Source organism: Simochromis diagramma, unplaced genomic scaffold, assembly GCF_900408965.1.
Source record: "Simochromis diagramma unplaced genomic scaffold, fSimDia1.1 OVJJ01000656.1, whole genome shotgun sequence".
Classification (NCBI taxonomy): Eukaryota; Metazoa; Chordata; class Actinopteri; order Cichliformes; family Cichlidae; genus Simochromis; species Simochromis diagramma.
In genome coordinates, this window is record NW_024387038.1 from 448,222 (window position 1) to 462,501 (window position 14,280).

A 14,280-nucleotide genomic window follows, 5' to 3' on the forward strand; every position below is an offset into this window, starting at 1 on the left:
TGCTCAGAGGGAAGAAATTCACATCGGCGACATTCGGCAAACATCGGAAACGAGGCGGGTTTTGGTGAAATTATTATAAGAAGCTTCATATCTTCGCAGTCATTGGTCAACTCTTTTCAGCTACTAAATATTAACGAGAAAAAGAACGAATCCGAAGGCTTTAAATTGAATATTCACATTTTGGATGTAAAATATGCTCAACACCGCCTGTTCTTGCTTGATATAGCCAATAGGAATTAGCTTGGATTAAATCAACGCCCGCCTTTAGCTTTCATTCGCTGACAAAAACAAGCGTGCCCTCCAATTGGTTTTACGTGCAATAAAATTGATTATTCATTTAACTGGCTTGAATGGCCAATGAGCGTTTTACTACGGGTATCCACGTCCCACCTTCCGAAGAGTCAGCCCCTGTCTTTGTGAGTGGGCCAACCCGTAGTAAGACTCAATCTATATAAGCAAGCGTTGGACCTCTCAACACTCAGTAGCGCTTAGAGCGCTCCAGAGTGTGGATCAAAAAAAGGGAGGGGAACAGTCGGTAGTCAGCTTATATATGATTAAACAAAATTAACTCGGCTTTAAAGGCAACCGACAGCAGAGGTCCCTGGACTATCGCCTTCGGAGACTTTCCGGTCACCGTTGGCGGCCTGACCAGAGTCGTGGTGACAATTTAAAGGCTGTTCCTGCTCACAAAGCGGCGTGCCGAGGAAGGACGCGTCTCTTTGAATAGACAGGATGCACGGACCGCCCTCCGGCGACAGCGCATGCCCATTGCGCACGATCAAGAGAGTTCAATTCGGCATCATCAGCCCAGATGAACTTGTAGGTTTTATTTATGGAGGGTGGGATTTTTGTATTTTAAATTATATTACATATCACATACGTTACATTAGTGTCTTCAGTTATAGTGTAATTTAAAATATGGGGCAACGACATGGTTCCGTTTACAACGGGGAAATCCTATTGTTAGCGTAGCCTAGCTAGCTAACAGTAAGTTTAACTAGCTTGAGCTAACTAGCATGTTGCAGGAAGTTTGAGAACTTAAAGAACATCATTATTTAAATAAATCTATGCTATCACATGAATGAAACCCCCTTTTATTAAGGCGTATTGATAACTGGGCCCAGTGTGGAGATGGTATTTTGCTGTCTGTGAAGCTCTTTGATGTGTTCATTGCGTGTTTGAATTTTAACACTGTATGCACAATAAAGGCATCGTTACTTCAATAAATTCAGAGCATTTTTAAACCTGAACGTCGTTTTTTAAGCGTGACATGACTGATATTTGATCAGTTTCTTGGTTTGCATTTTTGGTGATTTATTTATTTTTTTTCATATAGCGAAAATTTCAATATGAAGTTATCGTGGGCAGAGATTCATGTTTTTCACGCACAGTTGTTAGCGAAACAACACGTAACACGTGTTGTTTCGCTAACAACTGTGTACACCATGTCGTGTACACGTGTTACTTTTTACTTTATTATATTTTACTTTATTATATTATATTATTTACTTTATTATATTATTATATTATTGAAAGAACTTACAAAATGAAAATGTATCGATTTTTGAGACATGATCAGTAATGTGAAGAAAGTAATTTACTTTACTTTGCTTTGTTTTCTCCCCAGAGACGGATGTCCGTCACAGAATCGGGAATCAAGTACCCCGAAACAACAGAAGGAGGACGTCCGAAACTTAGTGGCCTTATGGATCCGAGACAAGGGGTCATAGAGCGAACTGGGAGATGTCAGACATGTGCAGGTATTGTCAATTTAGCATTTATTGTCCCTATATACTCTTTTAAAGGTGGGCCGTGATGTCATATTGTTTACATTGCTTCTCTTTCTTCAGGCAACATGACTGAATGTCCAGGTCACTTTGGCCACATAGAACTAGCAAAACCGGTTTTCCACGTTGGCTTCATATCAAAGATTATGAAGGTTCTTCGGTGTGTCTGCTTCTTTTGCTCCAAGCTGCTAGTGGATTCAGTAAGTAGTAATAATACAGTACTGACGTTTCACTAGAAAAACTGATGTTTCAAGTTTGGATTCTTAAAACACCTTAATCCATTACTGTTAACCTATAGAACAATCCCAAGATCAAAGACATCCTCGCAAAATCCAAAGGACAACCCAGGAAGCGTTTGACCCACGTCTACGAGTTGTGCAAAGGAAAAAACATCTGTGAAGGCGGAGAGGAGATGGACAACAAATTTGGAATGGAGCAGCAGGAGACGGAGGAGGATCTCACCAAGGAGAAGGTATTTGGGTGGGGCCTTTTAGTCACCGTGTACAAACATTCGTGGAATGGCTCAGCTATTTAACCTCATCCTTCCCTTATGATTTACATAGGGTCACGGGGGCTGTGGACGCTATCAACCACGCATTAAACGCTCCGGCTTGGAGTTGTATGCTGAGTGGAAACACGTTAATGAGGACTCACAGGAGAAGAAAATCTTGCTGAGTCCTGAGCGTGTGCATGAGATCTTCAAGCGCATCGCGGATGAAGAAGACATCATCTTGGGCATGGACCCCAAGTTCGCCCGACCAGAGTGGATGATTGTAACTGTGCTGCCTGTGCCTCCACTGGCTGTAAGGCCTGCTGTAGTGATGCAGGGCTCAGCTCGCAACCAGGTAAAAGACAACTGAGACTTTTTTTCCCCCCCTCCCATATATGTGAGAGCATCCTAAATCATCATGACTTAACTTCTGTTTTAAAGGATGACTTGACCCACAAACTGGCCGACATCGTCAAAATCAACAACCAGCTTAAAAGAAACGAGCAGAGTGGTGCGGCTGCTCACGTCATAGCTGAAGATGTGAAGCTGCTTCAGTTTCATGTTGCCACTATGGTGGACAATGAATTGCCAGGCTTGCCAAGAGTATGTGTGTACTTTCTGGCACCATAACGAAACAGATAAACATTCACGTGAGCTCATTATCATCTGCTATAACCAATGTTTTTCTACATCAGGCGATGCAAAAGTCTGGCCGCCCTCTCAAGTCCATAAAACAGCGTCTAAAGGGGAAGGAGGGGAGAGTGCGAGGTAATCTGATGGGGAAGCGTGTGGACTTCTCAGCTCGAACCGTCATCACCCCAGATCCCAACCTGCAAATTGACCAAGTGGGCGTACCACGATCCATTGCTGCCAACATGACCTTCCCAGAAATTGTCACACCTTTCAATATAGACAGGTACATTTTCATTTAACGTAATGATTTGTGCATTCAAGAATCTTTTAATTTGAAGTGAACTTGTGTCAGCTAATTCGTTTGGATTATGTCTATCAGATTGCAAGAACTGGTACGACGAGGAAACAGCCAGTATCCCGGAGCCAAATACATCATCCGCGACAATGGAGACAGAATTGACCTGCGATTTCACCCAAAACCAAGTGATCTTCATCTGCAAATTGGCTACAAGGTAAGAAGGAAAAAATACATAATTAAAGCCTGACTTGATTTGCAATCCTGTGTATGTGTTCAGACTAAAAAGCACTATTTTCTGTGTAGGTGGAGAGACACATGTGTGACGGGGACATTGTCATTTTCAACCGACAACCTACACTACATAAAATGTCCATGATGGGGCACAGGGTGCGGATTCTGCCGTGGTCCACATTTCGACTCAACCTCAGGTACTCAATGACTCATCTTCTTGTCTTGAAAGTAATCTGAGTATCTTGAATTCGTTATGTTTAGTAAATCTTTTACTATATTTGTTGTTATTAGCAGTTCCTAATGCTGTCAGTTGCAAATAGCTGTAACACAAGTGTCTTAGCGTTTCTAACATTTCGTCTCCATCCAGTGTCACCACGCCCTACAATGCTGACTTTGACGGCGATGAAATGAACCTCCACCTGCCACAGTCGCTGGAGACGAGGGCAGAGATTCAAGAGTTGGCCATGGTGCCTCGTATGATCGTCACACCGCAGTCCAACAGGCCCGTCATGGGTATCGTGCAGGACACTCTGACTGCTGTTCGCAAATTCACCAAAAGGGACGTTTTCTTGGAGAGGGTAAGGAGATTTGTTTCATCACCAGCAGTTCTTTCTCTTAAAGGATCCTAAATGCACAGTGCCTTTTGCACTCATTTAATTCTTTTATCCCCGTTACAGGGTGAAGTGATGAATCTCCTCATGTTCCTCTCCACCTGGGATGGGAAAATGCCTCAGCCGGCCATTCTCAAACCTCGTCCTCTGTGGACTGGCAAGCAGATCTTCAGTCTTATCATTCCAGGACACATTAATGTGATCCGCACACACAGCACCCACCCTGACGACGAGGACAGCGGTCCTTATAAGCACATATCACCCGGCGACACTAAGGTACAAAGGCCAGGCCGTCTATGTATCAGTTACAGACTGGAAACTTATTACACTATAAGTAAACTATTTATGATCTCTTTCATCAGGTTATAGTGGAGAATGGTGAGCTGATCATGGGCATCCTGTGTAAGAAGTCCCTGGGAACATCAGCTGGCTCCCTCGTCCACATCTCCTACCTGGAAATGGGCCATGATATCACCCGACTCTTCTACTCCAACATTCAGACTGTGGTCAACAACTGGCTGCTCATCGAGGGTACGAAATCAGAAATGGAGCTTTATCGCTATATTCCTGAAGAGACATTAAATAAATATTACCAAATTGATTGTTTTTATAATAAGCCCTTCTATTTTAACAGGTCATTCCATTGGTATTGGTGACTCCATTGCTGATGCCAAGACGTACCTTGACATCCAGAATACGATCAAGAAAGCCAAACAGGATGTGATAGAAGTAAGAACAATGTTTCATAAACGTCTCAAACTCGAGGCTGATTCTTATTCAGCTGGTTCACCAGTTTTTGCAGATAATAGAGTGAAATTTTATACAGGAAAATAATTTTTCTTTGACTCTCTGTCTGCCAGGTCATTGAGAAAGCTCACAACAACGAGCTGGAGCCGACCCCTGGTAACACACTGAGGCAGACCTTTGAGAACCAGGTGAATCGCATCCTTAACGATGCTCGAGACAAAACGGGATCCTCTGCCCAGAAGTCTTTGTCCGAGTACAACAACTTCAAGTCCATGGTGGTGGCTGGATCTAAGGGCTCAAAGATTAACATCTCACAGGTAAAGGAGTCCTCCTTACCACCTTGCATTAGAGTAATTGGATTTGATTGGAGTTCGAGACACTCGACTTGTCTTTCCTCCTTATTCAGGTTATTGCTGTGGTGGGGCAGCAGAACGTGGAGGGTAAGAGAATCCCGTTTGGCTTCAAACATCGCACATTGCCTCACTTCATCAAGGATGACTACGGTCCTGAGAGCAGAGGTTTTGTGGAGAACTCCTACCTGGCCGGCCTGACACCAACAGAATTCTTCTTCCACGCCATGGGAGGCAGAGAGGGTCTGATTGATACAGCTGTCAAGACAGCTGAGACTGGTAAGTCTGTGCAGTCTGAGCAAAAAATGGAGAATAAAATTTAAACGCAGGACAAGATGTTTAAGGAAAAAAAAAATTGCCCCATTTATAGGTTACATCCAGCGTCGTCTGATCAAGTCTATGGAGTCTGTGATGGTGAAGTATGATGGCACAGTGCGGAACTCCATCAATCAGGTGGTGCAGCTGCGATACGGTGAGGACGGCCTGGCAGGAGAGAATGTAGAGTTCCAAAATCTGGCAACAGTGAAACCCTCGCACAAAGCCTTCGAAAAGAAGTGAGTCACGCACCTGACACCTGCATGTGTTCAATCACAGAAGTGGTGTTTTAAAATGATTTTAAGATCTGTGCTGAGCATTTTATTCATTTTTTTTTTTTTTTTTTTTGAAGTGGTTAACATGCCTCATCTGGTATTTCCAGGTTCAAGTTTGATTGCACAAATGAGCGAGCACTGAGGCGAACGCTGCAAGAAGACGTGGTGAAAGACGTGATGACCAATGCTCATGTCCAGGGCACCTTGGAAAGGGAGTTTGATAAGATGAAGGAGGACAGGGAGATCCTGCGAGCAATTTTCCCTACTGGTGACAGTAAGGTGTGTGAGATCACAGTAATAGATGTGTCTGCTCTGTAACTCCACTGCCCCCCAAAAACCCTAAAGGTAGTAAACATGAATGCATCTAAAAACAAAACTATGGACGTTAGACGTCTGGTATAAATCTCATGTTGCACAGATGATTCACACATTTTTATTAAACTAATTAATAAAGCTGGACTGTCTGTGGACCTTTGTGCACCCACTTTTCTTTCGGCCATGTTTCTGTCTGCTAATCATTCGTGAGAATAAATACATAGATCAGCATATTTCTTTTTAATGGGCCACAGATTTCCTCTGAGAGATGTCTTCACTTTTATAACCGGAGCCAGTCAAAATGTGGGACGCTGACTGAATTGTCCCACATAAAGTGGGACAACTGGTCAGCTTGACTACTGAGAATGCAGAAATACTCATTCTGCTATGCTGCTTCACCTGCAGGTGGTGCTGCCGTGCAACCTGGCCAGAATGATCTGGAACGCTCAGAAGATCTTCCGAATCAACCCTCGAACTCCGACAGACCTCCATCCTCTCAGAGTGGTCGAGGGTAAGCTTAAAAATAAGAAATCTCACTGAAGCTGCAGCTCGTTATGTTCAAGGATGAATTGTGCGTGTGGAGGCGTCGCTGGCTGTTGGAGCTGAGAGATCATGACCTGGCCTCAGGTGCTTCTTAAAGCTTTGTAAAGCCACTTGGTGAATTCCTGCCTGTTATATAACAAGCGGAATGATTAGATCAACATAGCTCCAGTGTTCTGACAGGGAGGAAAGGTGTTTATTTTTTCTGTAGCGTACACCACTGTAGACAAAATTTCAGTCTTTGTGCATTTGCATCCTCAGGTGTTCACGACCTGAGTAAGAAGCTGGTGATTGTGAATGGCGACGACCCTCTGAGTAGACAGGCCCAGCAGAACGCCACCTTGCTCTTTAACATCCACCTGCGCTCCACACTGTGCTCCAAGCGCATGACCGAGGAGTTCCGGCTGTCCACCGAGGCTTTCGATTGGCTGCTGGGAGAGATTGAGACCAAGTTCAACCAGTCTATTGTGAGTTTAGCACATTGACGCGAGGGGTTTAAGCGTTTTTAGGCTTCTGAACAGCTGAACATCACGTTTTGTTTTCCTGCACCTCCTTTTCCAGGCTCACCCCGGTGAGATGGTGGGTGCTCTGGCTGCTCAGTCTCTGGGAGAGCCAGCCACTCAGATGACCCTGAACACTTTCCACTACGCCGGCGTGTCGGCCAAGAACGTAACACTCGGCGTGCCCCGTCTGAAGGAGTTGATCAACATTTCGAAGAGGCCAAAGACGCCTTCACTGACTGTTTTCCTGCTGGGTCAGGCGGCACGTGACGCAGAGAGGGCCAAAGATATCCTCTGTCGGCTGGAGCACACAACACTGAGAAAAGTAAGAGGAAGTCATTGTATGTACCTTTATTTTGATGGGATCTAGAGGAAACTACAGGAAGTGTCATTTTTCAGAAAATTGTTCGGTCCTAATGTACAAGCTGGATTCTTTTTCTCTCAGGTGACGGCCAACACCGCCATCTACTACGACCCCAACCCACAGAACACGGTGGTGGCCGAGGACCAGGAGTGGGTGAACGTCTACTACGAGATGCCCGACTTCGATGTGACACGAATTTCGCCGTGGCTCCTGCGCATCGAGCTCGACCGGAAGCACATGACAGATCGCAAACTGACTATGGAGCAGATTGCAGAGAAGATCAATGCAGGTGGGGTGTGGACGCACATTTTCTTTTCTTTCTTTTTCCCTTTTCGGAATGAATTTACCATAATGTAACTGTGGCGTCTCTGTCAGGTTTTGGAGAAGACCTCAACTGCATCTTCAACGACGACAACGCTGAGAAGCTGGTGCTGCGAATCAGAATCATGAACAGTGATGAAAACAAGTTCCAGGAGGTGAGCAGCAGTGATGATTTTAATAACAGTAAATTCACTCTAGTCAGATTTTATATTTATTCATTTTCTTTATTTTTAATTTTTGTTTCCTGCCTAGGACGAGGAGGTGGTGGACAAGATGGATGACGACGTCTTCCTGAGGTGCATCGAGTCCAACATGCTGACGGACATGACTCTGCAGGGCATCGAGCAGATCAGCAAGGTAATGGATAACGCACATTTTAATGATTGCTGCAGGAAAGTTAATGTTCTCAAACTCCTCACTAAAGCCTGATTATAAGTTAAAGGCGCACCTCCTCTCCTTCAGGTGTACATGCACTTGCCCCAGACTGACAACAAGAAGAAGATCATCATCACAGAGGACGGTGAGTTCAAAGCCCTGCAGGAGTGGATCCTTGAGACGGACGGAGTGAGTCTCATGAGAGTGCTCAGCGAGAAAGATGTCGATCCCGTCAGGACCACCTCCAACGACATTGTGGAGATATTCACGGTACAAAAGCATAAAAATGGTTTTATCTCAGTGGAGCAAAATACTGTTGTTTTTTGTTTGTTTTTGTTGTCCTTGTTATTTACTTTCCCCTCTCCTCTCCTGCTTTTTCTCTCTGTTAGGTCTTGGGAATTGAGGCTGTGCGAAAGGCTCTGGAGAGGGAGTTGTACCACGTCATCTCCTTCGACGGTTCCTACGTCAACTACCGCCACTTGGCTCTGCTCTGTGACACCATGACCTGCCGAGGTCACCTGATGGCCATCACCCGTCACGGCATCAACCGCCAAGACACAGGACCGCTCATGAAGTGTTCCTTCGAGGAGACGGTATGAGAACTAACTACTGAATTATTTTTAATCTGAATCATGAAGATTTTGTCCTCATAGTTATGTTCTTTTATTTTCTGTTTAGGTGGATGTGTTGATGGAGGCGTCATCCCATGGAGAGTGCGATCCCATGAAGGGTGTGTCAGAGAATATCATGCTTGGCCAGCTAGCACCAGCGGGGACGGGCTGCTTCGACCTACTGCTGGACGCTGAGAAGTGCAAATACGGCATGGAGATTCCCACAAACATACCCGGCATCAGCGTGGCTGGACGTAAGTGGGGGAAAGTCTGTTGGATAGAACCAGGGATCGTTTGTATTGCAGATTTATTTATTTATTTTTTACTTTTTCTTTTTTCTTTATACGATATTTATGTTCCGTCTCCATCCGATTTGCAGCCACGGGAATGTTCTTCGGCACTGTGCCCAGTCCCATGAGCGGCATGTCCCCTGCTATGACCCCATGGAACACCGGAGCTACCCCAGCCTATGGCGCTTGGTCTCCCAGTGTTGGTAAGTGTGTGTGTGTGTGTGTGTGTGTGTGTGAGCGCCTACATTGCTTTGTGTGTGGGTTTTTTTTTTTTTTTTGTTTTTTTTTTCTTGTTTGTTTTTTAATTTTGTTCTTCATTTACTGATGTTTGATTTTTAATTTACCCTCCAGGCAGCGGCATGACCCCTGGAGGAGCAGGGTTCTCCCCCAGTGCAGCATCAGACGCAAGTGGCTTTTCTCCTGGTTACTCCCCTGCTTGGTCTCCCACTCCTGGCTCTCCAGGATCTCCGGGACCTGCCAGCCCATACATCCCATCTCCAGGTTAGATACTGACTGGGCACATTTGATCTCTTGTTTGGGCAGTTAGCTTAGATACACGCTTCATAATGTCTTTAGATCCATTTGTTGTGTTGTGTTAAATCTGCATGCATTAAAGTCAAAGACTCATCCTGGATGGTTTCTTACTCATCTCTAAAATGTCTCTTCTTCTTTAGGTGGAGCCATGTCACCAAACTACTCCCCCACTTCCCCCGCCTACGAGCCTCGTTCCCCAGGTGGCTACACCCCACAGAGCCCAGGCTACTCCCCTACCTCTCCGTCCTACTCCCCCACATCTCCCTCTTACTCTCCCACCAGCCCCAACTACAGCCCGACATCTCCTTCCTACTCGCCCACCTCGCCCAGTTACTCCCCAACTTCTCCTTCCTATTCGCCCACGTCTCCTTCCTACTCTCCGACGTCTCCTTCCTATTCGCCCACCTCTCCCTCCTACTCCCCCACCTCCCCCTCCTACTCCCCCACTTCGCCCAGCTATAGTCCGACGTCGCCGAGCTACAGCCCGACGTCGCCCAGCTATTCACCCACCTCACCTTCTTACTCTCCCACCTCGCCTTCTTACTCCCCCACCTCTCCATCCTATTCGCCCACCTCCCCTTCGTACTCCCCCACGTCTCCTTCCTACTCGCCGACCAGCCCGAGCTACAGCCCCACATCACCAAACTACACCCCCACCTCACCCAGTTACTCCCCTACCTCCCCATCTTACTCCCCGACATCGCCGTCTTACTCCCCGACTTCTCCCAACTACACCCCGACCAGCCCCAACTACTCACCCACTTCTCCCTCGTACTCACCCACCTCTCCGTCATACTCGCCTTCCAGTCCACGCTACACCCCGCAGTCGCCCACTTACACGCCCAGCTCACCATCATACAGCCCCAGCTCGCCCTCTTACTCCCCCACCTCACCCAAATATACTCCGACCTCGCCTTCATACAGCCCCAGCTCCCCAGAGTACACTCCCACCTCCCCCAAATATTCCCCCACGTCACCCAAGTACTCCCCAACATCGCCGAAGTACTCTCCCACTTCTCCTACTTACTCTCCGACGACTCCAAAATACAGCCCCACCTCTCCCACCTACTCCCCCACCTCCCCCACCTATACCCCCACCAGCCCCAAATACTCTCCTACATCCCCCACTTACTCCCCAACTTCACCCAAATACTCACCCACATCTCCCACGTACTCGCCGACTAGTCCCAAAGGCTCGACATACAGCCCCACCTCCCCTGGATACAGCCCCACCTCCCCCACCTACAGCCCGGCCATCAGCCCTGACGACAGCGACGAGGAGAACAACTGATGAGCTGCGCAGGAGAAGGGGAGGCGGCTAAAAGAAATAACAGACCGGGGACGAAGCTCCATCGCCTCGTGGGAGACAACTAAACGGACAGCATCTTTAAACAGCTGGAGGTGACGGAGCTTTTAGCCACTGGAGGGTCCCAACTGTGATCATTTCCTGTGAGGAAAACTCAAGCTTGGGACCATCCGAAGGAGCTGCCTCCCCCTCATCTTTAACCCCCCCCCCCCAAAAAAAAGTTCAAAACTATTATGTGAAAGACTTGAACTGCTTTGCCTGAAGGAAAAAAAGGCTGCCTTTTTGAAATAGTTTTTTAATTTTCACTTGGGGTGTTGAAGCAAAACTGAGAATCCCTCAAGAGGATGAAAAGGAGAGGAAGATGTGGTGAATATTTAAACTGTGGAGGGGGAAATGAGTCTCTTTTTAACTTTATAGTGTCCTGCATCCAGTCTCTCTCTCTTGCTCTTATTAATTAAATGGTTGTTTTGTTTTTTTTTTTTGGTTCCTGGAACGCGTACATATTGCCAAAAGCCTTTTCCAAAAAGCTAAGCGGATTGTATTCATCACCAAAAGCATAAGCTGGAAGGAAAATCGAGGAGGGTTAGCCTGCGCCTTTTTGTTTACTGCACATTTCACCAAGGTGTGTCTTGTGAGACCCCCTGCCCATTTTTTTTTTTTTTTTTTTTTTTTTCTCCTGCTTTTGTAGAAGAACACTTGCTGCCAGTTGTTTTGGGGGCTCGAGTGCAATTACATTAAAACATGTCGTCTCCATTAACGCATCCATTACAGGAGAGAGAAACTGGCATGCAGTTTATACAAAAAAAAGACGCTTCTCATTCCGAGCATCTTCGACTGCATAAGCGTATGTACCCATCGGCCTCGCACTCTTCCTCCTTCACACCCCCAGAGCGCTGAATGATGTCATAAACACCCGCCAGCATCCTATTGTCCTCTGCTATTTTGGAGACTTGTGCATCAAAAGCAAAAAAAAAAGAAGAAAACTTTTCCAAATGATCTTCCCCTGATGCGGGAGAATTTAAAAATTTCTATTAAATAAAATAGAAGGATTGTGTCTTTACTTTTGAGTTCAGGAGGAAATGGGGCAGCCGTGGATGAGGGATACTAGTTTGGCATTGCTGCTTCTGTCACTGTTTGCATGAGTAACACATGTTGATACATTTTGATCAAGCTTTAGTTTGAGCATTTCTTTTCCACATCCATCTGGCTTTTCACTAATCATTGTCCCATCTCTGATAGCTGATTTGTACACAGGTTTATTTGGACTATTTAAGAAAGAAAGTTAACTACTATTCTGTGTGAATAGAGACAAAGTAAGACTTCTTTTTGGCTTTTCACTTGTTTGCTTTTGGTGATTTTTGTAAACCTGTTTCCAGGAGGCTCATGTTCACACACTGTGGATGAAGAGGGCAGGGGGTGAAGGAGGAGTGCTTTATTTTTACATTTTTCTCCCACTCATGACTTACTTTTCTGTTCACTCTCAGCTGTATCGCATTTTGCCCGATGTCACCAGGTTGTGATAGAGGAAAGGTTGAACTTATTTTTATTTTGTCCTCGGTAAGAGTAACGATTTTGTTTTGTTTTTTCTTTGAAAGCAGAGATCGTCCAGAGAAACGGCGCCTTTGGCCTCTCTTTAAAACACTGTTACCCACTACATTAGTGTGAGCTTTCTTTTCAGTGCGGGTGCTTTCTCTCGTGCTTTGATGATGTCAGGGAACAGTCTGTACCCCTGATGGAAAAACTCATCTGAATATTTTGGACTTGCTGGATCCCCTTCCCTTTTCCCTCTTCATCCATGAGTGATCCTCATTTCTGAAAATCAGTGTTTGTTTGGTTTTTTTTTTTTTTTTTTCTTTCTACAAGTGTACCTGTGACGAGGGGAATCATAGGGAGGAGAGCAGGTGTTGGATGTGATTGGGAGTCCCGAGGCATCGGTTGGGTTTTGTTCTGAAAATCTTCAAATGTCTACTTTTGTAAAACACTGCTTCCCCAATGGGTGTTGAATTTAAAGGACTGCATCCCTCTGGCCTTTGACAGAACCCAGGTTTGGTGACTGCACTCAGTAAATATCTCGTTGGACGCTATGTCTGCATCCAATCCTGTAGTCTTAAATATGTGCTGTTCTCTCAATGCAGGTCATCGGGACTCCCAGTGCGAATGAATGAATGGGAGTGTGCGTGAGTGAATGAAGGGTGATGCAGAGTGTAAAGCTGAGGAATGACTTTACATGTGTGGGCAAAGGAAGGTTTAAATTAAAGTTGCCACTGTATAGAAATCAAGTCATGATCTCATTCTGTATCTGTTCTTTGTTTTTGACTTGAAAAAACCGAATAAAAGTTTTACTATAAAATTGTTTTGTCTTTTTTTAAATCAGCGTCTACGTTTAGTAATTACGGTGATTTTTATTTCAGGCACTTATAAATCTGATAGCAGCATTCAGTTTTCCCTGCTAATAAAATGTAAATTGAATGGAGAAACTTGGAATGCATCTGGAAAGTATTCTCAGCCATTGTGTCATATTTTGTCATTTCAGTCTTACTCCAAAATGGATTAAATTCACTTTTCATCTCAAAATTCTGCACACAATAAGTCCAGTGAATTGTCTGCTGATCTCTATGACAGGATTGTATCAAGGCGTGGAGGTCCCAGTGAACTCAGCAGCTTCATCTCTAAAGGGAAGAAGTTTGTAAACCAGCAGGACTCTTCCTAGAGCTCTCTGCCTGACCAGTCAGGGAGGTGACCAAGAACCTGATGGTCACTGTAACAGAGCTCCAATGTTGCTCTGTGGAGAGAGGAGAGCCTTCCAGGAGGACGATCATTTCTGCAGGATTCCACCAATCAAAACTGATCGAATGAGCAGACTGGAGCCACTCAGTCTCAGAAGCCTGGAAAAAAGGCAGTTTTGTCCAGGATGACTTAGTTTTAAGTTACACATGAATTAACAACAAGCTCTCTCTGCTTTCATATTAAACAGCTTCTGTCAGGAAGGTTCTTCCTCTTTGCAGCCAACCTTTACGTCACTGCCATCTTGTGGCCGCAAGATGGCAGCGACTTATTTGTGGAGACTTTAAAAGGAAGTCAGTGATATGGAATCATGTTTGACAAACTTTCATTAGGAAAGTCCAGATTTTCACTTGATTCCCATTTTCCTCACGTGTTGGAGACTCACTCTGTAAGCATGTTTGATTTACATCATCATGTTGGGACATTTTCTTCAGCAACTTATTTAGATAGAACTATAAATCCCTCGGGTGGGTTCCTCTGGAAAATTCAGTAAATTTATCTCTTATGGATCTATAGATTAGAGAGGCTGATGCTGTCAGAGGTGTAAACTCCCACCAGTTCACTGGATGGGCTTTTTGTAAGGTGACACTGCAGAGAAGCAGC

General features: G+C 45.3%; 1 protein-coding gene across 1 annotated transcript; it reads left to right on the top strand.

The window, feature by feature from the left end:
• The first annotated feature begins 475 nt into the window (after window positions 1–475).
• On the top strand, window positions 476–13,243 carry polr2a (RNA polymerase II subunit A). Its single transcript, XM_040043408.1, has 29 exons — window positions 476–819; window positions 1,628–1,760; window positions 1,851–1,987; window positions 2,086–2,259; window positions 2,351–2,632; window positions 2,719–2,880; window positions 2,973–3,193; window positions 3,290–3,422; window positions 3,512–3,636; window positions 3,807–4,017; window positions 4,117–4,326; window positions 4,413–4,581; window positions 4,685–4,779; window positions 4,911–5,114; window positions 5,204–5,426; window positions 5,518–5,701; window positions 5,845–6,016; window positions 6,458–6,563; window positions 6,854–7,059; window positions 7,154–7,417; window positions 7,538–7,745; window positions 7,832–7,932; window positions 8,030–8,134; window positions 8,240–8,422; window positions 8,542–8,745; window positions 8,831–9,017; window positions 9,143–9,256; window positions 9,405–9,554; window positions 9,728–13,243. Exons 1-29 carry the CDS (start codon window positions 733–735, stop codon window positions 10,876–10,878), a joined length of 5,901 nt encoding a protein of 1,966 aa, XP_039899342.1. The 5' UTR covers window positions 476–732; the 3' UTR covers window positions 10,879–13,243.
• The last annotated feature ends 1,037 nt before the right edge of the window (window positions 13,244–14,280 follow it).